The sequence below is a fragment of the Penicillium canescens genome (assembly GCF_028828765.1).
Source record: "Penicillium canescens strain IBT 15451 chromosome Unknown utg000006l_segment0_segment0, whole genome shotgun sequence".
NCBI lineage: Eukaryota > Fungi > Ascomycota > Eurotiomycetes > Eurotiales > Aspergillaceae > Penicillium > Penicillium canescens.
Genome location: NW_026703968.1, coordinates 189,785 through 213,061, shown reverse-complemented (window position 1 = coordinate 213,061; position 23,277 = coordinate 189,785). Strand labels below are relative to the sequence as shown.

At 50.1% G+C, this 23,277-nt stretch overlaps 11 protein-coding genes across 11 annotated transcripts; 5 read left to right on the top strand and 6 right to left on the bottom strand.

Moving 5' to 3' along the window:
* Positions 1–979: 979 nt before the first annotated feature.
* On the top strand, positions 980–1,338 carry N7446_008997 (uncharacterized protein; the record flags this gene model as incomplete). Its single annotated transcript, XM_058517742.1, has 2 exons — positions 980–1,270; positions 1,309–1,338. 2 exons carry the CDS (start codon positions 980–982, stop codon positions 1,336–1,338), a joined length of 321 nt encoding a protein of 106 aa, XP_058368530.1.
* Positions 1,339–2,288: 950 nt separating this feature from the next.
* N7446_008996 (DUF3431 domain-containing protein) lies at positions 2,289–3,657 on the top strand (the record flags this gene model as incomplete). The annotated part of the gene is made up of 3 exons (XM_058517741.1): positions 2,289–2,865; positions 2,927–3,478; positions 3,531–3,657. The coding sequence occupies exons 1-3, from the start codon at positions 2,321–2,323 to the stop codon at positions 3,655–3,657; spliced, it is 1,224 nt and encodes a 407-aa protein (XP_058368529.1). The 5' UTR covers positions 2,289–2,320.
* A 338-nt stretch (positions 3,658–3,995) lies between these two features.
* On the bottom strand, positions 3,996–4,833 carry N7446_008995 (putative GPI anchored protein; the record flags this gene model as incomplete). The annotated part of the gene is made up of 2 exons (XM_058517740.1): positions 3,996–4,324; positions 4,380–4,833. Coding segments are annotated over 2 exons (783 nt in total), but the record flags the coding sequence as incomplete, so codon positions are not given.
* Positions 4,834–5,898: 1,065 nt separating this feature from the next.
* On the top strand, positions 5,899–7,160 carry N7446_008994 (putative aldo-keto reductase (AKR)). Its single transcript, XM_058517739.1, has 2 exons — positions 5,899–6,319; positions 6,371–7,160. Exons 1-2 carry the CDS (start codon positions 6,059–6,061, stop codon positions 7,061–7,063), a joined length of 954 nt encoding a protein of 317 aa, XP_058368527.1. The 5' UTR covers positions 5,899–6,058; the 3' UTR covers positions 7,064–7,160.
* Positions 7,161–7,794: 634 nt separating this feature from the next.
* N7446_008993 (uncharacterized protein) lies at positions 7,795–10,180 on the top strand (the record flags this gene model as incomplete). The annotated part of the gene is made up of 2 exons (XM_058517738.1): positions 7,795–8,291; positions 8,347–10,180. The coding sequence occupies 2 exons, from the start codon at positions 7,795–7,797 to the stop codon at positions 10,178–10,180; spliced, it is 2,331 nt and encodes a 776-aa protein (XP_058368526.1).
* Positions 10,181–13,583: 3,403 nt separating this feature from the next.
* cwc27 (putative peptidyl-prolyl cis-trans isomerase) lies at positions 13,584–15,227 on the bottom strand (the record flags this gene model as incomplete). Its single annotated transcript, XM_058517737.1, has 1 exon — positions 13,584–15,227. The coding sequence occupies one exon, from the start codon at positions 15,225–15,227 to the stop codon at positions 13,584–13,586; it is 1,644 nt and encodes a 547-aa protein (XP_058368525.1).
* Positions 15,228–16,013: 786 nt separating this feature from the next.
* On the bottom strand, positions 16,014–16,448 carry N7446_008991 (Clr5 domain-containing protein; the record flags this gene model as incomplete). Its single annotated transcript, XM_058517736.1, has 1 exon — positions 16,014–16,448. One exon carries the CDS (start codon positions 16,446–16,448, stop codon positions 16,014–16,016), a length of 435 nt encoding a protein of 144 aa, XP_058368524.1.
* Positions 16,449–16,754: 306 nt separating this feature from the next.
* N7446_008990 (uncharacterized protein) lies at positions 16,755–18,188 on the bottom strand (the record flags this gene model as incomplete). Its single annotated transcript, XM_058517735.1, has 1 exon — positions 16,755–18,188. The coding sequence occupies one exon, from the start codon at positions 18,186–18,188 to the stop codon at positions 16,755–16,757; it is 1,434 nt and encodes a 477-aa protein (XP_058368523.1).
* Positions 18,189–18,587: 399 nt separating this feature from the next.
* Positions 18,588–20,082, bottom strand: N7446_008989 (replication factor C subunit 3). Its single transcript, XM_058517734.1, has 5 exons — positions 19,858–20,082; positions 19,721–19,808; positions 19,496–19,670; positions 19,060–19,443; positions 18,588–19,002 (listed from the first exon to the last, which is right to left on the bottom strand). Exons 1-5 carry the CDS (start codon positions 19,983–19,985, stop codon positions 18,596–18,598), a joined length of 1,182 nt encoding a protein of 393 aa, XP_058368522.1. The 5' UTR covers positions 19,986–20,082; the 3' UTR covers positions 18,588–18,595.
* A 134-nt stretch (positions 20,083–20,216) lies between these two features.
* Positions 20,217–21,103, top strand: N7446_008988 (actin-related protein 2/3 complex subunit 3; the record flags this gene model as incomplete). Its single annotated transcript, XM_058517733.1, has 6 exons — positions 20,217–20,222; positions 20,276–20,321; positions 20,412–20,683; positions 20,747–20,859; positions 20,922–21,000; positions 21,056–21,103. The coding sequence occupies 6 exons, from the start codon at positions 20,217–20,219 to the stop codon at positions 21,101–21,103; spliced, it is 564 nt and encodes a 187-aa protein (XP_058368521.1).
* A 257-nt stretch (positions 21,104–21,360) lies between these two features.
* trm6 (tRNA 1-methyladenosine methyltransferase subunit GCD10) lies at positions 21,361–23,089 on the bottom strand (the record flags this gene model as incomplete). Its single annotated transcript, XM_058517732.1, has 2 exons — positions 21,361–22,948; positions 23,004–23,089. The coding sequence occupies 2 exons, from the start codon at positions 23,087–23,089 to the stop codon at positions 21,361–21,363; spliced, it is 1,674 nt and encodes a 557-aa protein (XP_058368520.1).
* Positions 23,090–23,277: the final 188 nt, after the last annotated feature.

The window sequence follows — 23,277 nt, the reverse complement described above, 5'->3', positions numbered from 1 at the left end:
ATTCACTTCAGCAATCTAGGCAGCCGGTGCTCACGCAATAATTTGGTCCGGGACGGGCCACCCTGTTCCCCATCGGCATTGGCTTGATTGACAGTACATGAAGTGAGGGCACTAGGTCCCACTCCATGAAATTGGACTTTCGTCTCGTCTCCACGATCCGCACATCCCCCGTTTCTAGCGCCAAAGCCGAAGCCTCCAAGAGGCTCCGGCTGCCCTAGAACCCGCTAGACGCTGGTTAGAACCTTTAGTGGGCAGTGTCCCTCCCCAATCGTGTTGCTTGTGTGGAGTGCTCCAGCGCCAGGAGCTCACTACGACAACATGGCGAACGGATGTGGTATAGCTGCTCCATTCCAGGGTGACGCTAGAAAAGACTACGGAAGTTTTTCTTCTCCTGAGATTGCCTCGTGTTGATCTCCGGGGACTTTGTGAAACGGGTTGCCGAGTGGTCTGCCGGATGTTCACCGTGGGTTGCTTTGGCCGTCATTTGCCTTATCTTACTTTCATCATCTGAAAGTAAGTTGGCGAGTCTACGATAAGGAGCTGAGATGATGGCTGTGGAATGGTCATGCGTCATAGGACGATCTACGATCTCTCAGGTACCAGACAGCGTGCCGATCACAATGTGAGGCAAAACGATTGGCGTAGAATCAAGTCGGAATCTACGTGTATTCTGGAAACCGAGCCAGTTTGAAGACAACAAGGAAAAGGCATACCATTGCCCAATGGTATCCCCATGCTGTAGACTCCCCAAGTCAGGAGAAAATCAAGACTGCAGTCCCTGGTGGATCACTTGTTGATCGCGACAATACTTGAAGAGGTCAAGTCACAAGACCAACATGAAAACCAATATATATATTTTCACATTGCGACAGCTCCGCGGTCTTCCGAAGGTGTGAGCCCAACGCGATACGAGAGCCCTAGTTTAAGTTAAGTTATACATAGAAGTACATGTGGATGTTCTTCTGCTGCTTCCACCATCATGATTGCACCTGTACCCCTGGAGAATGATCTGCCTTTGGGTCGAGTCGCAGGCAACTGCGCCCGTGCCAGCCCATCTCAAGACCGGATTGAGGTTTGCGAAGATTTCTATCTCGTCCTTAGGGGTACATGTTCCTTCAGGGCAATATCCTCGACTGCAGGCAAAGTCACAGAGGTTGTTCAGGATATCAGATTTGCCGAAGCCCGCCACATCACCCTCATTGGTCTAGACCGGGGGCTGCGTGAGAGATCCTGTCTTTGTGTAGGTGCAGAGGTTGACCGGACAGTAACCGTATGTCACAGGTGGATAAAAACATATGACCCCTTAAGAGGTCCAAAGGCTGTGAAGTCGCCGTTTGAGGCCTCAATGCGAACGATTGAGCATAGTCCGCAAAGTCCTAAAAAGGGTCTTTGGTTCTTCCAAATGAGAGCGAAGGGCCCGATTTTGTCTCAGAAGCTATATGCACATGTACACTACTGGTTCGATCTCCACGTGGTGTTTGTAGGTACCTGTAGATTCGATGTCATGGTCTTATATGCATCAGGGATCCATATGCTATTGCCGACGAGATGGGGATCCAAATACAGTAACAACATTGGAAGTCTCAGTTATCTCCTACTAGTACGTCAGATCCAAGTCAGAAGCAAAAGAAAAGACAAAAAAAGATATCTGGCCTGAAAAGTTAGGCCACCAACATCCTGGCCCCGTAAGCCCAACAGGAGACTATATTTGTCTAGACTAAATCAAGGACCTGAAACTAACGTACTGTACATGTGTGTATATCCACGTACTCCGTATAATGTTTCATTCCTGTCCATCTATGCAACATTTAGGCTCATGCGGATTGCTTGGCGCGGGCAACGTAATCCAAATTCTTCTTTCTTGTTCACAGTTAACAATAAGATTCTCAGGTCCGAATGAAATGAATGAAATGAGGGATCGACAGTCAACGGGATACGTATATCCCTGCTGAAACGATGAGTCTAAGCGACGCGAATAAGTGACGAGTGTCGGGGGCCCACCAGGCTAAAAGGTTGCAATCGGACTGACTGGAGTGACGACACGAGATTAGTCCGCTACGTCGCCTCAAAAGGGCGCAATTGACGGGTAAATCGCAGCGAATATGCAAGCCAGAGCCAATAGTGATATGTTGAGTTTTCTCTGTATCCAACGGTCTCGGTAAAGCTGCAGCTTGCATCAGGAACCACGCGGCCAAGCTAATCGTGGCTGACGGCCAAGGCTCAGAGTGGGGGCTGGCGTCGCCCTTAAAAGTCCGGGCCTGCGCGGCTTGAGATCTACGTTCGCTGCGTCTTTTTCTTTCTTTATGCCTCGTGCTGGACAATGAGGACTACCCTACGAGCGGCGATTGCCATTGCGGTGGTGTTCACCGTGTTACTGGTGAAGAGCCATCTCGATTCGATTCCGCAATGGCAGGCTCCAGGTCGGAAACAAGCTTCGACTAGGGATTACTATGTGCTCGACGAATCCGACGCTTATATTGAGATGGTCTCGGCTGATACCACGACCTCGGCTTCGCAGAACCCGACTCGGCATAAATGGACACCAACCGGCCGACCAACGCCTCCGGTGGTGCCGGACAAGGTCGTGCCGAAACAGATCCCTGTGCGAGTTCCTGGCGCGGAATGGGCTGGCCAGGATCCTTTTTTGAGGAATTGGAATTCGAAAACGAATCCGAAGAAATTGACCGATTCGCAAAAGTCCCATGGTCAACAACTCGGTCCGATTCAGCATGGGAATGTACAGAAGCTCGCGCCTTCGTCCACTGCGCCGCCTCGGCCCAAGGTTACCCCGAAACCGGATCGGATAATTGTTCTGGGGAAGATGTCGTACGAGGATACCGATTGGTTGGAGGACCAGTTGCCAGAGTAAGTCCTCGTGGATTGGAACGCCCTCAAACCTCAATGCTAACTCAACCTGCAACTATAGATGGCAGCATGCGGTCTACATCGTCGATGACCCGGAAGCAACCCACACAGTCGAACAGAACAAAGGCAAAGAAAGCAACGTCTATCTCCAATATATCCTCGACAATTACGACAATATGCCCGAGTACATGGTCTTCCTGCATGCCCATCAATATAGCACCCACACCGAATTCTGGGAACAAGATAACACCTTGACCGTCCAAAGGCTGCAACTCGACTACCTCAAACAAGCCGGATATCTCAACCTCCGCTGTGACTGGGGTCCAGGATGTCCCGATGAAGTCCAACCGTTCCGACAGATGGCTGGCCGCACTACCGAGTTGGCGTTCGCGGGTGCTTGGATTCGCATTTTTAATAATACTGATGTCCCTGAGATTGTCGCAACGCCTTGCTGTGCTCAGTTTGCTGTCACGAGACAACAGGTTCTCCAACGGCCCCGCAGCGACTATGAGCATTATCACCACTGGCTCATGACAACTGAGTTGGATGATGAGACTAGTGGTCGTGTCTTTGAGTACTTGTGGCACATTATCTTCGGGCAGGATCCCGTGTTGTAAGTTTTGTCCTTGGGTTTACTGGAAGTGAAATGCTAACATGCTGTCAAGTTGTCCTGCAAAGGCACAGTGCTACCAAGATGTCTATAATATGACGTATGAGGAGCCGAACCTGCTTGCGGATCCTTTTGATGACCTTTGGGGGAACTGGGAAGATGACTTCCCCATGGATCAATAATTCTTGGATGAGATATGATTGTGTTTACGGATAGTGTTTATATGTACCAATACCCTCAAGACTTGCGTTTTTTTACAATCGACATCTTTTTCACATGTCCATTGTGCCTACATTGTTCTCGAGGTAATTGGCCAGCTAAGTAGCCATTGAATAATGGCACAGGCCCAACTCAAAACACGAAAGTCATCAATTTCACACTAAACTATCTAAGCCAAAAGCAAAACTCGGATGATATCATCTGCAAATTTAAGGAAAGACATTGAATATATTCATAATCCCATCGTGCACGTATTGACTCATTCATCCCATAGAATCTCCAAAATTCTCAGTCCATGTGTTTACACCCAAGCAAAGGCGATCAATCCAACAAGACCGGCCATGGACACAGCACCAGGAGCTACCAAACCAGGGGCAGCATCGGGGGTCGGGGTGGACGACGAGGCACTCGAGCTATCAGTGCCTGAGGAGCTGGAGCCAGACCCGGATCCGGAACTAGTCGAGTCCTGGCTGTTGGAACTGCTGGAGCTTGTACCGTCTGTGGCGGTGGCTGCGGTAGAGACAGCAGTTCCAGTTCCCGTGCCAGTGGTGGTGCCGCTCACAGTAGTGGCTGCTGCGGAGTTGTAAGTGGTTGTGCTGAATGAGCAGGAGTGGACGAGGTCGAGGGCCTCTGTAGTATGTATTAGCTTTCTTCTTTATGGTCGTCTATAGTAGATTATGCATACCGTTGTCGTTATCATCGTCATTGTAGTTGCGCTTGGTGTTCTCGTCATCACGGTCACGGTCGTTGTCATTGTCATTATCATTGTCACGGTCATTGTCACGGTCATTGTCACGGTCATTGTCACGGTCATTGTCATTGTCGCGGTCATGGTCGTGATCGTGATCATTGTTGGTGATGTTGCGGTCAGTTTGGTACTGGGTGATGCAAGCGGCACAGAGTGGAATCTGTGTTTTGGCAGACTCCCAGTCACAGATGCACTTGAGCTCGGCGGAATCATTGTCATGCCTAGCATCACAGCTCTTGGAGGTTCCCACAACGGAGCCACAGACATTCCAGCAGCGGTTGGGGACATCGTCGTGGTCCAGCTTGGAGGCGATGGCGACGTTGCCGGCAAGCATGAGGCCAGCAAGAGCAAGAAGCTGTGTAGCACGCATGATGATTGATACTGAGGGTTTACTGAGGGTTGATTTGAGAGTGGCAGAGAAGATTGGTTGTATTTTCGTTGATGATTCAAATCATTTCCCGGCCAGATTCACTGCGTATTTATATTTGAGGTTGGTGTCTGTTCTATAAATGACCTCTACTTGCTGAACCCTGCCGATCCAAGCTTTGCCGGGTATTTCCGTTCCCATTTTGGAGGCCATTCTCTTTGTCGGCATACTCCGCCAATGAATCAATTTGAGCTGCTGAGCCCCAAATGCATGCCGACCCTAGTTGTCCATTGCATAGCCAAAATCAATGCATTGACTGATAGCGCTGCAGATCTACAGGGACTACCGCCAATGCTGATCGAACAAAAGCAGCTGCCTGTTTTATATCGCATCAGCCAAGACTTAGCCAAGATCTAGTTGGGTGCAGCACTACTTGATTGAAGAGAGCTATTAATATCGTGCATAGTTCTATAGTTTGGTAGTGATGACTTCAGTATGCAGGGGCTTTAGATATGTCTTAGCATTCAATATCCCTAGGGCCCCTGTACTGTTTCTCGGTCATGAATGCGAAACTCGTTACTTGCCAAGGTGTTCCGCGCGGAGATCCTATGCAAAGTTGGACGTCTAAGCCACACACACTCTGTGGGGACAAATCAGTGCATATCCTTTGATCCGGCAATTCTGCAGCCTTGATAGTTTAACATTCTTTAATTATTCTCGTGATTTACATATCTTACTCCGTAGCTATCCCCAGTGTCGAACGCTCCCGTGTGGGTTGCCGGTTGCCGAGCTAACTCCACCAACTATATATAGATGCGCGATACTTATATAAAGCCAAGTGGATTAACCTCCAGGCTTCACAATTATTGAGATGTTTTTGGATATGCATGTCATCAGTTCGTCAAGATCGTTGGCCTCTCACCTTCTAGAACTATAGAGTGGAAGCAACCCTCGGTGGCTTGGACTGCAATAACTAGCGCGATTAGCGAAATTGTTTGCCGCAATATTGGAATAGCAACGGAAGCTATTTTCATCCCCATAGCATGGAGTATTGTCAATATTTAGCAGTATATCGCACATATAAACATATAAACATCTACCGTAATGGTTGCTCGGGGCAAGCGACTTAGTAAGATCGCGTTTCAAACCCCGCAATCATAACATCATTTCTCCATTGGTACAACTGCACGTCTTTGGAGGCTGTGAACGTTGTACATAACCTGATCCCCGAAACTGCCCAATTTTTGCAATGGCCCGGTCGGTTAGCAAGATGTGGGAAAAGTACTGCCTGCGTCCAACTCAGGGCACCGTATCCACCACCATCCCAGTCTTCATCTACGGCACAGCCTGGAAAAAAGATAGCAGCGCAGATCTGGTCTACACTGCGATCAAGGCTGGATTCCGGGCTGTGGACACTGCAGCCCAACCCCGTCATTACCAAGAACATCTCGTCGGTGATGGCATTCGCAGAGCTATCGCCGATGGGATCGTCGACCGGAAAGACCTATATGTGAGTGGACCTTCTATTATTATCTTAGATTATGCAGCTGACAATGGCCAGGTGCAAACCAAATATAGCCCTGTCTCGGCACAGGACGTGGGAAACATGCCCTACGACCCGTCAGCGACAGTGACGGAGCAAGTCCATGCATCTATCAAGTCATCCCTACATAATCTACGCTCAGCAGATGACCCGAGCTCAGCGGATGAGGCCTACATCGACACGGTGGTCATTCATTCGCCGCTTCCCACTTTAGCCCAGACGCTCGAGGCCTGGCAGGCTCTTGAGACTTATGTACCCCACCGCATTCGAAACTTGGGTATTTCCAATTGCACGATGCCCATGCTGCGAGAACTGTGCAACTCATCCATGACAACGGTGAAGCCATCAGTTGTACAGAACAGATTCTACGAAGATACTCTGTTTGATGTTCCTATGCGTGCTTTCTGTCGCGATAACCAGGTCATTTACCAAGGCTTCTGGACTTTGACGGCAAATCCGGACCTCGTGCGTTCCCTGCCTGTGCAGCAACTTGCTCGTCATGTCGACATCACCCCGGCCGCTGCGTTCTATGCACTGATTATCGGCCTGGGAAATTTGACGGTTTTGAATGGAACTAAGGATGAGTTGCGGATGAAGGAGGATCTGGCTGCTCCGAAAAAGGTGGAGGAATTTACTCAAAAGCAGCCTGATGAATGGAAGCAGATCCTTGCAGACTTCCAGGGATTGACTGGAGACTCGTTAGGTCTATGAGGTCGTGACTTCTCGCTCTTTACTGTCGCCATTACAGCGAGTGAGAGAATAGATTCAATAGTGTACCCAGCGAGCCATTAAAAGAATCTAGGCAGAGTCGAAGAGACACCCATGCCTGAAACTTTTACACATTTCCGGCAATTTCTATATGTATAGGAACCTAGCAGGGATGGCTCGAGAATAAAAATACTTACTGACTATAAGAGAGATTAGCCAAGGATGTTAGTTCTAATTCATTGAAAGGGAAATATCTGCCTCAATATCCCTTGCCAAAGCAATCACTCACGAAACCTTCGCAATCCGACATCTTGGGCAGAACACCTCAGACCGCCTTTCACACTTCGTGCATCGCCTCACCGCCCATATAATTTCTGCCAGGTGATCCCGCCTTGACTTCACGCGCTGATCAGTCGCCTCGTTATCACTGCTGCTTCAATCCTCAATCCTCGCGTTGCGTTTTCCTTTGCGTCGATAGATTTACTCCCTCGCTGGGCCTCTATTTCTTTCGGCTCCGTCGACGAAGATTTTCAAAGACTTTCAAAGACTTTTTGAGTCACTCATTCCAACGACTTGAATGAACGACTTTTCGCATCTTGCGTTTGCATCTGGCCGTTCTGTCTACTAGACAGTTCTTGCCACTTACAATTTGTGCGAGATCGGCGAAAGTCAAGTCAGAACCACATTCAGGTTCCCCGCGATAACATTCAACACCACTGCGCCCGTCCATCACCATGAGTTCCCAGGGTGCGACTCGCAAGAGACCTGCCCCAGGAACAGCCCCAGTCGTTCATCCTCAGATGAATACTGTCCCCAACTTTCCTACCGCCGCAAACCCCGGATCCCAGCTTTCGAACGATCAATTCTTACAATGGGGCCAGAATCCCTCTAACGCTATCAATACCTCCGCTTTCTCCGATAACTCATACAATCCTGTGGGATTTGCGCCTCCTGAAGATGTGTCTGCACCGGCTGCGACAGCATCTAACCAACTCGCTCGCCGACAGGCAAACCACAACCAGAATCAAAACCAGAACCAGCTGATCAGCCGGAACCGCGGGTACGAGCAGGCGCCCGCATCATATGTTGAAAATGGGGGCAACACAGGCAATGGCGAGAGCGGCGCATGGGGAGAGTCGCTGGAAGAGCTCTACCGGCGCGCACAGACTGCGAAAAGAGAAGCACAAGCAAAACGGAAACAGATCCCTCCGTTTGTGCAGAAATTGAGCAGGTATGATCTATATTTTATTTTGGCGCCAAGGATTAGGGCTAATTGTCGAACACAGCTTTCTTGACGAGTCCAAGAATACGGAATTGATTCGTTGGTCCGACGATGGCAACTCTTTCATCGTTTTGGACGAGGATGAATTCGCGAGGACGTTAATCCCGGAACTTTTCAAACACAACAACTACGCATCTTTCGTCCGACAGCTGAATATGTACGGCTTTCACAAAAAGGTCGGACTTTCCGATAATTCGATGCGTGCCAGCGAGCGGAAGAACAAGAGTCCTAGCGAATACGCAAACCCATATTTCAAACGTGGCCACCCAGATTTGCTGTGGCTCATCCAGAAGCCGAAGAACGCTACAGGCCATGCCAGCAAACCCAGCAAAGGCGGCACCCGCGTGAAGACGGAGGATATTGATGATAATGAAATGGATGAGTATGCTGAAGATGGCACATCCACTGCTCGCGATACTCGTTCTAGGCCACAACAGCTGTCTTTAGTCACAGACAGCTCTGTGCCTAATGAACAACTTTCTGGCGTCTATCGCGAACTTCAAGCGATCCGTCAGCAGCAGTCAATTATCTCAACCACAATTAGCAGACTGCGAAAAGAACACGAGCAGCTGTATGCGCAGGCAGCCAACTTCCAGGAGCAACACACTCGCCATGAGAACTCCATCAATGCCATTTTGACTTTCCTCGCGACAGTATACAACCGCAGTTTGCAGGGACAAGATGGCCCTCAAAACCTCGCCAATTCCTTTGCTGGAGCCATCTCGCAGGATCAAGGCAATATTGTGGACGTTGATGATCACTACCTGAGCAACGCGCTGGGCTCGATGACAAGCCCTAATAACCAAAGGATGAAGAAACAACCACTTCTTTTGAAAGCACCCCCGACATCTGATGAAGGTCGCCGCGCGAACACAATCTCACCAGCTGCCAATGCTCCCTATGACACACGGTCTCGAGGCCACAACCGGCAACCCAGTGCTACACAGCCGGGCCATGTGGAAGAGGTCTTTGATCATAGTCCTCGGCCGAGCGCCTCAAACGTGCCAAATGATCAAACAGACGAGGGCTTCCCTCGACAGGATATCATGTCTGTCATCCAGAACTCTAATGCACGCAACGGGGTTCCAACAAACTTCTCCGAGTTCCCGGACGTCCTTTCCTCCCTTGAAAACCATGGCGGCAACGTCCCACTTACAGCGAATCAACGTGCGGACATGCTGCGACTTATGGCCAACGAAACAAATACCACAGAACCCAATGCTGGCGTATCTCCCAATAATGCTCTCATCTCGCCGGACCCACCGCCTATGCCGCACAACTACTCAGGTCGGCTAGCCAGCACCCGTCAAGAGATCGATAACTTGGTCAAAATGCAGGCCGAACAGGACCGTTCCGTCCAGAATTTGACCAGCCTCCTTCAACCCCTGAGTCCGAACGGAACTATTCCTGGTCTCGACAGTGACGGAAATGTACCCCCTCCCCCGCTTGACCTCGACCAAATATTCAACAACGACTACTTCACCGACATCGGTGATGCGGGTTCCGATCTGAAGAAACAGGCCGAGAACCCGATGAGCCATCTATCAGTACCAGGCCAGAACACAACTGATCAGATGGGGACCATCCAAGCCGACGACGGCGACACAAATGACCTATTCGACTTTGACCACATCCCCGCCGATGGCGATCTCTTCGATAACACCAACAGCCAGGGCGATCCAGCCTACAACTACGGCTTCGATGGCACTGGCTACGATGATTCTGGGCGCGTCATCGAGCAGTTGACGGATAGTGAAGCCACCAGCCCCACAGTAACGGAGAATCCCGAAGTTGTCGATGATGGTGGCAGTGCCACGAAGCGACGCAGGAAGGCGTGATCTGATAACGTTAAGTCATACCGTACACGATGTGGGGTGGACAAGCGGGTTAGGGCTTGGATGGAAACAAAATTAGGCGTAACGCAGGCGTTCTTTTGTTTATATGGAGGTGATACTGGGCGGATGCCCTGTAAAAATGAACTATGAACGATCCTTGAAATACAAATGAGATAACTTCGCTTTGTCCTTGACTTTGCTATATCACGATGGTTAGGGTTAATCGTCTTTGCTACCCTGCCTCGTTGATGTCTTTGTGTGATATCTTTCTAGATCGTTCTATCTTAATAATAATTCAATCAACTGATATTCGTTCAAATAATCCCTCAGATGCTCGTTCAAATGCTCATTCGAATGCTCGTTCAGATCATCCATCAACCTCATGGTGGTTTGCCTGATTCATGCTAGCCTCGGAGATCACACCTACTACTTGGAATACGTTTTCTTCTTCCCTTGCAACTCACTTCATCTTCACATCGTTACATCAAGTCTATCTTAATCAATAAGCGCTGCGCTCCCCGTCCCAATGAATCGAACCGTGAACGCCAGCTCAATGAGCTCGTCGTTGCCAAGTTCTTCAATTCAGCATGCCGGGACAAGCTGCTCGAGATTTCTGACATTGTTTTGTGAAAAGGAATCATGGTCCGCAAAGTCAATCAATACGAGACTGCTCGTCTCAAGTCAAAAACCATCAACACACTTCCCTCATAAGTCTTCGGCTCTGGCTCCAAGGCCTTACACCAGCAGTACATCATGCTTCGTACAATCTCCCCGTGTCTAAAACCACCCGAATTCTTCCTTAAACACTATACCGACTATGGAATCACCATTGTATCAGGAGCACGGTCTATCCTTACGACATCTAAAGACTGTATCAAGGTGATTCAAACGAATCGTTCTATGGATAGCCTGAAAGAGGCCAATGCTCTATGGACAGGATAATTTGCTGTGCCGCGGCTGCTACTGCAACAGACTGTTACTGTCGATGGTGTGCCAGATCATGTCCGTCTAGTGCAACTGCCACAGAAGGCCGTCAAGACTGGACCCCATGGATACGAAAGTCGTTTGCTATTGCTACCTGACACGGAGGACGAGATCGTACCAAATACTGCGGCCATCACACTCTTCGCACAGCTCGTGCACATGATTCTCTACGACCTGCTTTGAGAGACTCGAGGTAGAATGGAATGACATGACCGAGCCTTGAACAGCTTTTGTCGATTGTTCGCCTTTCCAAGATCCTTCATGACAGTGGCGTGCATGTCGAGATTCAACACTATCATGGAGGTCATAAGAAACTTAGTCTATCGAAAGCTCGTGATCTGGCAAGAACGGCAGCTTCAGAGCTCGCATCCCGTTCTGTGGGACCTTCGACCGTGAACTACAGGAACAACTGGGCTAGGGCCGCAAGTATTGTCTGCGGAGTATCAACTCGGAATATCAAATGAATCTGTTTATGACGATATTGGTTTCAACCACACTGCTCGTTGAGGAACCGAGGCACGAGTACGATAAGCTCGTCGAGGGGGCGTGTTGGGCGTCAGGGGACTCAGATCCTTTGCTGAAGACAGGCATCCAGCAAGCCTGGAGCAGTTGCGAGCCTGCGAGAACTGGCATGGTACATGCAGGATTAGGATATCCTGATCTTGAGAAAGAAAGCTCGGAAGGGGACGACACCGAGTCCGAGTGAAGACAGGCTTAGCAGCATTCTACCGTTATCACGCATCTCGACTCCCTTTCGTGAAAAACGCTCCCTGAAGAGACGGATGCGAACGTTCACAAAGTGATCACTGACTTGTTCCACACACTGCTTGATTGTGATAGGGTCGCTGTCTTGGACGGCGGCCAAACGATGGAAAAAAAGGTGTCTGTGCGACGATAGCCAAGCCGGGGAGTTTGCAAGACGGCTGGAGTCGAACTGATGAGATACTGGGATATTATCTTCGTCTTGTCTCCTTCTGATATGGCTCGATCCATTGCCATGTAGGCTTTGCTTTCCGTGCACGAAGCAGTTCTTGCTCGCGCGCACGAACTCTCTGAATGTGCTCTCTGGCGAATCGCTTTTGGGCCCTTTTTTCCCGTCTTGTTGGTTTTGCTTTGCCCCTAGGCTCGGAATCAGACTCTCGAGTAAAGAAGTGTTTTATTTTGGCAAAAATTGTGAACATTGCGACAATTGTGGTCAAAGAAAGAAAGTTGAAAGGAAACCGAAAGAGGATGTGTCTGAAATGGCTTGGGCGCCTAACTTGTTGACTCAAATCAGCTGTGGCTGTGCAGTGAGACTAGACAGAGATGAAATAATCATATATATTCTCATACTTTGGCCATGTTTATTAGTAAAATCATGTAACCCAAGCGCGTAGCTCTTTTGAACCCCGTTAAATTACTCAGATGCCCTATCAGTGACCCTAGTATAGGATAGAGTAGGGATTCAACTTGTATCATTTGACGCTAGACTAGAACAGCAGAAATAAAATGCCAGTCTTCCTATCTGAGTGTACCATCAGTGTTGTAGACTACGTATCAGAGAGGATACTGGCCCACAAACTACAAAGTATATGTAAATCGTTCTATTCTGAAGCTTCCTCGGATACCCCCTGTAACGGGCTCTCATGTCAGGGCCTACTGGCCCATCTTCAGCCCCAGAACGACCAAATTTATACTTCAAATACACCAGACTCGTGGATTACCATCAGTGTCAAAACCTGCCGTCTCGAGTCAAGCAAATAGTCACCCATACCCTCAACAACCCTGGCAGCGTTTACGAACTGCACACCTTCAGAATACTTCACAACAATTATCGTCTCCCGAGTCTTCACAATGCAAACACCCTCATGGCCCTAGAAACAATGCATTTATATCGATTGTAGCACGGTTTCATGGTGGATCTTACCTTCCGGCCCTAGATACTTCTAGGATCTGCTTGGATCGTCGTGTACTTTATGCCGTTGATACAGATCCCGTCCCCCGGGGTTACTAGGATCGTTGTAACCTGACACAGCTTGAATCTCCTCAGGCTTGATTTAGAGGGTATCATAGAAATATTAGGTATTCGATGGATTGTGTGGGAGTCATAGGCCACTTACCTCAAAGTCGGGGCAGATTCCCTTAGAATGGCAGTGTAGATCGTACCTTGCAAACTCATTTTGAATGGGAAATGTGAAATGATGAGAGTGAGATCGAGAAATCCCACTAAGATCTGGAGGGACATGTATTCAAAGTGGCCAACATTTAACAGAAAGTATCATGTAGACCTATAGGTTTATCAACTTACGAGGTACAAACATGCCCAGGTGTATGTCCTCACCAACGTTATCTACGACCCAAGCAGATGATACTACAAATAGCCCTATGCATTTCTGTGTTTCTGTATAGTCCACTAGACAAGTAGAGAATGAGGACATCAAAATCATCGTCCCCTCTCCCACTCCAAATCTCCAGCCCGTTCACGCTTCCGCTCACGCTCACGATCCCGCTGGAATCCACGCTTCTTCCCACTACCACTGCCAACAACTTCCTTCTCCTTCTCACGAGGATCAATAACCATAAGTGAATCGGCTTCCTGGTTTTTCTTCTTCCACTCTAAGTCTTTGCCAAGCGTATCCTTTCCAAAACGTAGTTCGTGCGAGAGCCAATCTTCTTCTTGTGCGGGATCATCGGCTGCGTCTGCGCCTGGATCGTCCCATGATTGACAGGATTGGCAGTTGGCGATGAAGTGTAGGTCACAGAGTTGGGCTTCTTCGTCTTCGTCTGCGTCTTTGGTTTGTGTGCTTTCTTTGCCGTTAGTTTTGGTTTGTGATGCTGGCGTAATTTCGGGTTTGGCGCTTTCTAATTTGGCCTTGAAGGCGTTGAAAAGTTGAAGGGCTTCTCGCTCTGCCGCGTTGCTGGGTCCTGTACCGTTGCGGCTTGAGCTGTTGGCCGACCCTGGTGGTGGTCGTCTTCGTCCTCGAATTGAGGTTTCGGGGATCATGGATTCGAGTGCGGACTTCTTGCGACCTGTGTCCTTTGGACCAGTGTTGACGTCTCGGCGCATTGATGCCATTAGATTGGCAATCTGGGAGTTTGTCTTGGATAACTTGGACTCCTTTGCGCGTGGAGCTTCTGGGGTTGGAGACCGAATAGGCGACTCAGGGTCCTGGACAGGGAGTTGGGTTTCTGGCTCTGGTGTCTTAATGCGCTTTTTGCGTTCCAGTGACGCTGACCGTCTGGGGGATGGTGACCTTGGCCGTTTGCGAGGCTGTGACGGGGCATCGGTTTGAGACTTAGGCTTTGGTGCATCTGTCTGCGCATCTGGTGCATCCGCGACCAATTTGGTGTTGAATTTAGGCTTTGCTGGGCGCATTGGCATTCCCTCATCACCTTCATCATCTCCAAAACTCAGCAGTGTTTTCCCGCCTTTAGGTGCTTTCTTTTTCTTTTTGGGTGCGGCCTTCTCTGGTCTTGATGCAGTCGAGAGAGCCTGGCGATCCTTCAACTTGCCCTCCAAGGGCCCTAACTCTCCGACCTCGCAGGAGGTAATCTTGATCGGATAAACAGGTCGCTCAGTGCCCTCAATGCGCTCTGCATCCGCGATCTTCAACACATTGTAGATACTATCTCCTTCCAATCTGCCGAAAATTGTACACTGCCCGTTCATTTCACGCTCTGTGTTCGCAAGCGTAATGAAAAATTGACTGCCGTATGTCCCATCCTCGCTCTTGGCCATGCCCAGCAGCCCACGCCGATTGAAGCGCAGCCGACTGTGAAGCTCATCGCGCAAAACAACCCGCTCGTTCGGGTCCCGAGCTTCGGGGTCGTATTCGAATTCCGGATATTCGTAGATTGACGTGCCGCCGGAACCTGTGCCAGTGGGATCACCACCCTGGATCACGAAATCCGGGGCTACTCGGTGGAAAATTGTTCCCGCATAGTAATTGTCTTTGCAGTGTTGGAGAAAGTTTTTGCAGGTAAGAGGGGTCTGGTTTGCGAAGAGCGCGATCTGGATCGGACCAACCGTCGTGTTGAGTGTGGCCGACGCGGTGGGATTGGGCTCGCTGGCGTATTGTGAGGACATAATGACAGATAGCCAGAGTATGACGCGCCCACGAGGATTGGGACTTAGAGGGTATTAGGTGAGGTGGCACCTCGCGAACGTTGCGTGTCGAATGTCTTCGATCAAAAGTTACAGAAAACGTCATGGCACGTGATACCAATCTGGTCCTCAATTACTTTCGTCAACAGACAACAACTGACAAAAATACGTGATTCAATACAACTGCTATCATGTTTAACACTAAATTGGACATATTCTGCAGTGTCATCTCGGCCAGAACACTACTAGTTGACACAGAGGCTGGGGATTTGGTCGCATTTGGAAAGATAAACTGTAATGTCGGGTAAAGTGTAGAGCTGAAAGGTCGCTGATGGGTATCATATGAACATTTTTCATCGGATCCGGGTATTTCGGCGCAATGGATGTGATGTGGTGAATCTTCGAAGGGGTTGATCTCCATGGCCAGAAGGAAAGTCCAGGTTTGGGCTTGGATGTAAAGAATGAAGACTGTTGTTGTTCCTTCAGTGAGTCGTTTGCAAAACACCGCATTGTAAGTCGGCCATTGAAGGTGGACCAAGTCATCCAAGTGCTTGAGTGCGCCCTGGATCATCATTGTCGACGTGCTGATGAGGGGGAACAGCAGTCGTTGCAGTTGGCTTGCATGGAACGATTTTGAGATCGTGATTGTCGCATAGGGCAATGTACTTGCTCATAATCATGCTGTCGCGATCGAGAAGACTGTTGCTTAGGGCCCGTGAAAGAACTCGAAGTAACCAGTGAAGCCTGCTGCAACCCCAAAAGCCAAAATCACACCGGTTGAGCCTGAACCACAGCCGGAGGAAGGCTTATTGCTAGATGATCTTGATCCTGCTGATTTTGACTCTGCTCCTGCTCAGAAGAAGCTCTGGCATGAAGCCCTAACTTGAACCGCAGCCGTCGTAAGGTCCGTTCAGAGATTCCATACCCCTCCTGCTGCAAGACTCTCAGCATGGCCTTGTCAGTCAGTCGTTCTTCCACGAAGAGTATTTGGATCCGTGAATGTAGAGCTTCATCGCTTGTCGTTGTTCGATGTCGTTTGCGGATGCCCCACTTGCGGAGGCGGGACTGGATTGTTCGCTCTTTCACTTGGATGTTATGGCGACTCTCCAGGGTGTGGCTGATTGCATCACTACTGACTCCGTGGTGGAAGAGGGATATGATTTCCTCTCGATAGGGCTCTAGGTTGATCTGCTGACGAGGCATTTTGTGGTAAGGAGGATTGAGAGGGAGGTCCAGTGTTGTTCAGTGAAAGGCGGTGAATCTGCGGGATGTCCGGGGGGATTATATAGGACTAATTTATGATAATTGGTTGAAATTGAAAGCTAATTTAAGAATGTGAGTTAGTTACTCCCTTGGTAAGTGACTAGTTTAATAGTTCAATTCAGATCACATTACTACTTGTGTTTTCATAGACTCATAACACATATTGAATTCCCCAAGCAAGTCACAGACTCGAGAATTACCCCCTGGTCTGACCAACACATTACATTATCTCCTTGTTATACCAGCCTAGGCCTTCTTATCCACCTCCACAACAGCATGCGAGCTCACCTCAGGACCAGCCTTGTTCCTCTTAGCAATGCGGAATCCACCAACCAGGAAGAACAGAGCCTGCAAACCAAGAATCACAGCGAGGGTGACCATAGCGCCAATTACACCGGCCACGGCCCGAGACATGCCTGAGCCGCCAGTGCTAGAGGTGCTGGCGGCGCTGGAGGTGGTGGGGTTGTCGGAGCTGGCACACTTGCCATCTGTGTTGCCGCACATGGTGCACCACTCCTCGTCAGAGGTCACGGCGATCTCCTTGGTCTTGGAGGAGAAGTCTTCCCAGGAGAGGAGCTCGCTGGACTGGCCGTACAGTGGGTAAACGGTGGGCTCGGAGCCACCAGTGATGGTACCGTTGTGGAACATGAAGCGTACGCTGAGGTCGGATGTCGAAGGGAAGTCGGTGCCCGAGGCATTGGTCACCAACTCGAAGACCATTGACGAGGCGTAGTCTGGGATACCCGTGAAATTGACAGAGGCAGCAGGCATCTGCAGCAGACCGAAGAGCGAGAAGATGGTGCCGTATGAACCGAATCCGACATTCAGCTTCGACTTGCCCTCGGTGGCGATAGTATCGTTGAGACCAGCCAGGATCTCACCGGCCAGGACAGCGCCATCGATGGCGCGCACCTTTTCAGAGGCGTTGTACGCCAGATTGAACTCGTGGCTGCCGGCGAGGGAGATCAGCTGGTGGTAGATCTCGTCGGTCAGATCTGACTTGTGAGGGAAAGTACTGGTAGTGTTGTGGATTCTGCCGACGTTCAGGTAATCGAAGATGGTGTAGGCATTTTTGAAGGACATCTCGGGGGAAGAGAAGGCCCCTTCCAGCATGGGGGAGAGAGACTGGTAGAAGTCCTTGGTGGAGGACAGGAGAGCAGTGTAGGAGTCCGAGGTGAAGTAGTTGTTGCTGCTCAGGCTTGCCTTTTGGCAGCCACTGGCGCCCTGCAACCATGTAGCATCCTCACTGTTCTTGCTCGAAGTCGAAGCCGACAGCTGGATAAGCTGGTAGCCGCCCAAGGGTGCCTCGACCGAGGAGCCATTGGCTAGGGTCTGGGAAGCTACCGTACCGACTGGGGGGTACACGCCCTGCAAAAAGCCAGTGGCCGAGTTCTGCAACACGGCATCCGAAGGAGCAGTGGCACTGATCTGCTTCGGGTTGACAATTTCTGAGCTGATTCCCTCAATCTGCTTGGAGGAATTGTCGGAGATATATCGCTGGTTGTAGAAAGAACCGGCATCAAAAACTTCACGGTAACCCAGGTCAGTCAACTGGGTGCTGCCAAAGACCTTGGGCGTTCTATCTCCATGACGCGCAAAGATATAAGCACCAACCACACGCTCTGCCTCGACAGAGGACAGAGAGGCGGCCAGCAAAAGTCCCTGAATCGAGTATCGCATGGTGTGATAGGCAAAGAAGCTAACAAAACAACGAAAAATCTCCGAGTGGGGGTGGTCTACTTATCTACTTGTCATATGCGGAGATGGTCCACCGGCGGTCCAGTTGGGTCTCCTCACCCATTAGGTCCATATGGTCGGAGGAAACCGATAAATTCACAGTTACAGTTAGCCGTAATTAGGTTAGTAGAATAAAGTAACGTTAACCAAGCCCGAGGAAATGCAATTAGCTAATTAAAACCAACTCCGCGGCATCCCGCGGTGCGATAAATCGTCGCAGTTGGATTGGACCCTTTTCCCCGCTAGTTAGGGCTTTTAGCGTCTACAGTCTAGGCAAGTTCTGCCGCTTAGGGTTTTTAGGATCTTGACTGTCTGGTCTGGAACTTTAAAACATTAAAATAAATCGCTTTCTATGCCATTACAACGCCCTTGTCTCCCATTAATTCACATCCATTTCGCACCACTCCGACCAGCCCTCCGGTTTGGACCGCTTCAGAGCCACCTCCGGCAAGGCGCCATTCGATCTCACCCAGACCCTCGAGCCAGGTGATACGGGTCTGCGCAGGGACTTCGAGCTGCTGGAGTTGGTCGGCGAGAGCGGACAGGATATCGGCTAGAGCGAGACCCTTGGTGACCTTGAGGGTTTGCACGGTATTGAGGCAGGAGGTAACGTCGCTGGTGGAGAGGATGGTAGCCATGATTTCTTGGATATCTGCCGGGTGGGGAGCGGCAATGCAGTCGTAAATCGTTGCGTTGGTGATAATCTCGGGTTCGGCGCGAGGTGCCTTCGGGGCGTCTCTCATAGGGAGGGGAATGCCTGAAAAGGATATTAGTGAATTGGACTGTCCAGAATCAGAGAGAAAAGGGAACTCACTGCTGGCAAAGCAGGCTTGAAGCACATTCAATGCCCGTCGCATGTCACCCTTGCTCAGAGTCACTAGACTATCGACCGCATCGGGCTGTATCCTGACACCTTCCTTCTCAATCACTTGATCCACCAAAACCCGAATGTCGGCTTCCTTCAGAGGACTGAAACGGAATCGAGTACACCGAGAAAGAAGCGCCGGAGACAGCTTATGTGTGTAGTTGGCAATGATGCAGAATCGAGTGTTGGCTGTGTAGCGTTCCATAATGCGACGGAGAGCCATCTGGGCGGTGGCAGTCATGGCGTCAGCCTCATCTAGGATAATAAGCTTGTATCCTGCTAGATTTTGGCTGCTGGAAGCCTGGGGTGCCATGGAGAAGATTTGTTTTGTGCCTATAGGTTTTGGTGAGCATGTACCCCAGCGAGAGACTCCTAGGCCACGAACTTGCAAAGGTCTTAATCTGTTCCCGAACCACATCGATACCACGGTCGTCACTGGCGTTCAGCTCCAACACCATCTGTCGCATATTCTTAGTGCCATAGATTCGTCTTGCGAGGGCGAGGATAGTCGAGGTCTTTCCGGTTCCCGGGGGACCATAGAGCAGGAGATGGGGCAGTCGCTATATGGCCGTGTTAGCTTATTGCTCTCCGTCTGCGCAGGTAGACAAACATTTGTATCCACGAATCGGTTGATGGTAGCAAGGATGTCTTGGTGGCCGGAGACATCGTCGAGGCTGTTCGGTCGATATTTCTCGACCCTGTCCAGTGATTAGCAAACGGTGCAGCCCAAAGAGACAGCAAGCATACCAGGGAAGGTTATCTTGAGCTTCAATTGGCAGATCTGCGGCGGTTCTCTTTTTTCCACTGGCATTGTCGGAGCTGAACTGCACGTCCTTAGGCGCATCCACGTCCATTTCATCTTCGTAGTCGGACATTATGAAGCGTTAGAGTAAAGTTCTTGAATAAAATTGGAAAATAATGCAAAAGTGCACGTAAACCAGCGAGAACAGAATGGAAGTCGACGCGTTGCTGGGGCGCGTAAAGAGGCTCGGGGCGGAAAATCATGGAGCTTGGGGAGACTCCACAGATGACATCCTGCCTAACGTCAACTTGTCCCTCCACCACCATCTCTCTACAGTTACTTTATTGTCGCTAACTATTTCAATATGCCTGTATGTATTGGTACTCCCGACTGTCGCAAGAACCCCTATTAACCTCAATGCAGGCATACCACTCCATCTTCCTGGAGGACCGCGATGTCCCCGTGATTGGTACGAGATACCCGAGTGCAGCTCAGCAGTTCCTATGCGAAATAGCGACATGCAGAACAGCGGACTGACCATCGCATGTCTTATATACAGGAAACTTCCCTATCCTCCCTCTCCGGACTCGCACTCGCGGCCCCGCATACACATTGCCCCCGCTCCCCAACACCGACGACCTCGATGTCTCCCCCGAAAGTGAATCATATGACTGTGTCGACGAGATCTTGTCGCTGTTCCGTGCCAATGTCCTTTTCCGCAACTTCGAGATCAACGGCCCCGCCGACCGCATGCTCATTTACGGAACCCTGTTTATTAGCGAGTGCCTCGGGAAGGTCAAGCCGACAATGAATGCCCGTGAAGCTGAAAAGGTAAGCTGCATATGCTGCGAGAGGGCACTAGCAGAACCGAATTTGACACCATCTCACTTCTAGGCACTGATCAATGCCTCCCTCGATAACTTTGCTATCCCCGGTGATGTGTCGTTCCCGCTTAACCAGGCCTTTGAGCCCCCACGCGATCGCCAGGATGCCGAGAGTCTTCGCCAGTATGATATTCACCCCTATTCAATCTGATATGGTCGGACCTAACCTATATTTCCAATTATAGATACATCTCGCAGGTGCGACAGGAGATCGCCATGCGCCTACATGCTAGATTATACCCCGGTGGCGTTGGACCCTCCAAGGTAAGCGGAAAGATTGAAGAGTTGGATCCATATTTGATTCGCTGACACAGTATAGTTCTGGCTTAGTTTCACGAAGAGAAAGTTCATGGGCAAGAGCCTGTAAACACGAGCGTTGCTGTATATTGTTTGATGAAATTCAGCGCATGAATAAACCTGATATTTGATTCAACCCGTTCCGATAATTAACTGTGGAGTAGTGGTCGGTCAACCTCGCAAAAGTTGGATGCTTGTTTCACCTATAGTCTCTTTTGCTCTACATAAAGACAGCGCGATGACTACGAGTTTGGTTCATGACCTATTAGGGTAATACTTGTACATTGTCAATGCTATTCTGTCTATTTTAAGGGCATGGGCATTCATTCATGAAGACAAGGACGTCATCTCCACATCCCGATCACTAATCGGGGTGGATGCCGGGCCCGAGTCCAGCTTTCGGCGTTTGCGAATATTGCCAGCAGCCTGGATATTTTGCGCAGTTGGGAACACTCGAATGCCGTGGAAGAGATATCCCTCTGCACCACCACGTCCCATCATGAGGGGGTGGGTTCGGCCTGGCAGGACTTGCCAAGGGCGTACACGCGATGACTGCAATGTAGGCGGGAGAATGAGGGTCGGGTCAACTACGAATTCTTCGTAGAGTGAAGAGAGATCAGGGGTCTCTCCTTCGGGAGTGTTCTCTTCCATTTCGCGCTTGCGGTGGATGAAGGCGGTCCTTCGGGCAGTGGAGTACATGTCCGTCAATTGCACTAACGACTCGACTGTTGGTGAATAGATGGCGATTGGGGCTGATCCTGCAAGAAGGGGCACCAGTGTCTTCAGGATACTGGCTGGTTCTAGCAAACTTGATACGACGAGACCGTCAAAGTCTCCTGCGCGGGACTCGTCTACCACACTTTTCACTCTCTCCCATCGGTTGCGCTTGTGGTAGTATGATGTACGTTTGCTTTGTTTCAACTCGGCCAGTTCTTCGGCGGGCAATGTGGGTGGTTCGTTGGAGTAGAGTGGATCGGAGTTAGGGTCAACCAACTGCATCCAGGAGATAGTTTTAAGATGTGTGTGGAGTGGGTGGGATTCATCGGGATTGTTGGTGTCGTAGCCGAAATATTTCAAGAGTGACAGGTTCGGTTGTGAGTAGGCGTGGACCACGGTGATTGTGTTGGTTGTGGCAGACATTGGTTGCGGTCGAATGCGCCGCTGTTTAGGGGCAGTGTCATCGTGTGATTCTCCAGTGTTCTCAATTGAGGAAGGAACAGGCTCTTGTTCATATTCCAGATCTTCCTCGGCATCGTGAGGATATAGAATTCCCATTCGCTCCGCCATTGCAGCTACTACAAGCCCACCTGTCTCATCGACGAGGAAGTAACGACCATGGGGTTTCATGCCTGGTTCAACTTCAACGTTTCCGCTGTGGTGTACATTGCCCCAGCATCCAATCAAGCCAATGTGCTCGTCTCGAAGCTCCATGGTCTTTGACGCATCGCGCTCTTGCAGCAAGAAGTTTGCAAGGAGGCTAACATCCAGCGGATAGACGGTGAATCGCTTCATGTACTTCTTGCGCTTGCGCAAAGTGTACTTCGCCAGCGAGAATGCGGTCTTCTGGTCCAGAGCAGTATGCGACTCTAGGAGCTTTGCGACAATCTCTCTACCTGCGCCACCAGCCTCTTTCTTCAGTTCTTCAATCTCCTCCACGGTCAATTTCTGTGTAGTTCGCTCGTCGATAGTCTCGCGATTGGTCCGCATCGGTATTCCATCTTCGCCAGTCTCGATGTCGTCTCCTTCGCCCTCGCCTTCTGTGAGTAGAGTCTCCGCATGCAACTCGGTGGCCGTCACGACACGCAGTTGGTAGCCAGTCTCGTCGCGCGAGTCAAGGATTTCGAAGGTGAAGTAGAGTGGCCGTCCGATAATCTGATTGGCAGCAAAATTACCATATTTGCCCAAGCTCACGATTCTGGATGCTCAGTTAGCTTGCTGAAATCTTCCCCACATAGAGTAGCAATACTCACGTATCGGGGACAATCTTGACAATTCTGGTCTGGTCGGACGGTAGCCGGACAGCCACGAACTGGTTTGGGCGAATAAAGGAATGCATGGCAATGATGTAGCAAACCCTCGAGCTCGCAAAAATATTCGCGACTTTTATCGGCGAGTGGGTGAGGACCAATCAGAGGGTGATAATTGGGCCCTTCGGATTATTAGATAGTCCTGTTTGGCCTTATTGCCTTGACGTCTTCTTGCCTGAGTGCCTTGTTGCCTGAATAATGCTGCCACTACGTCATA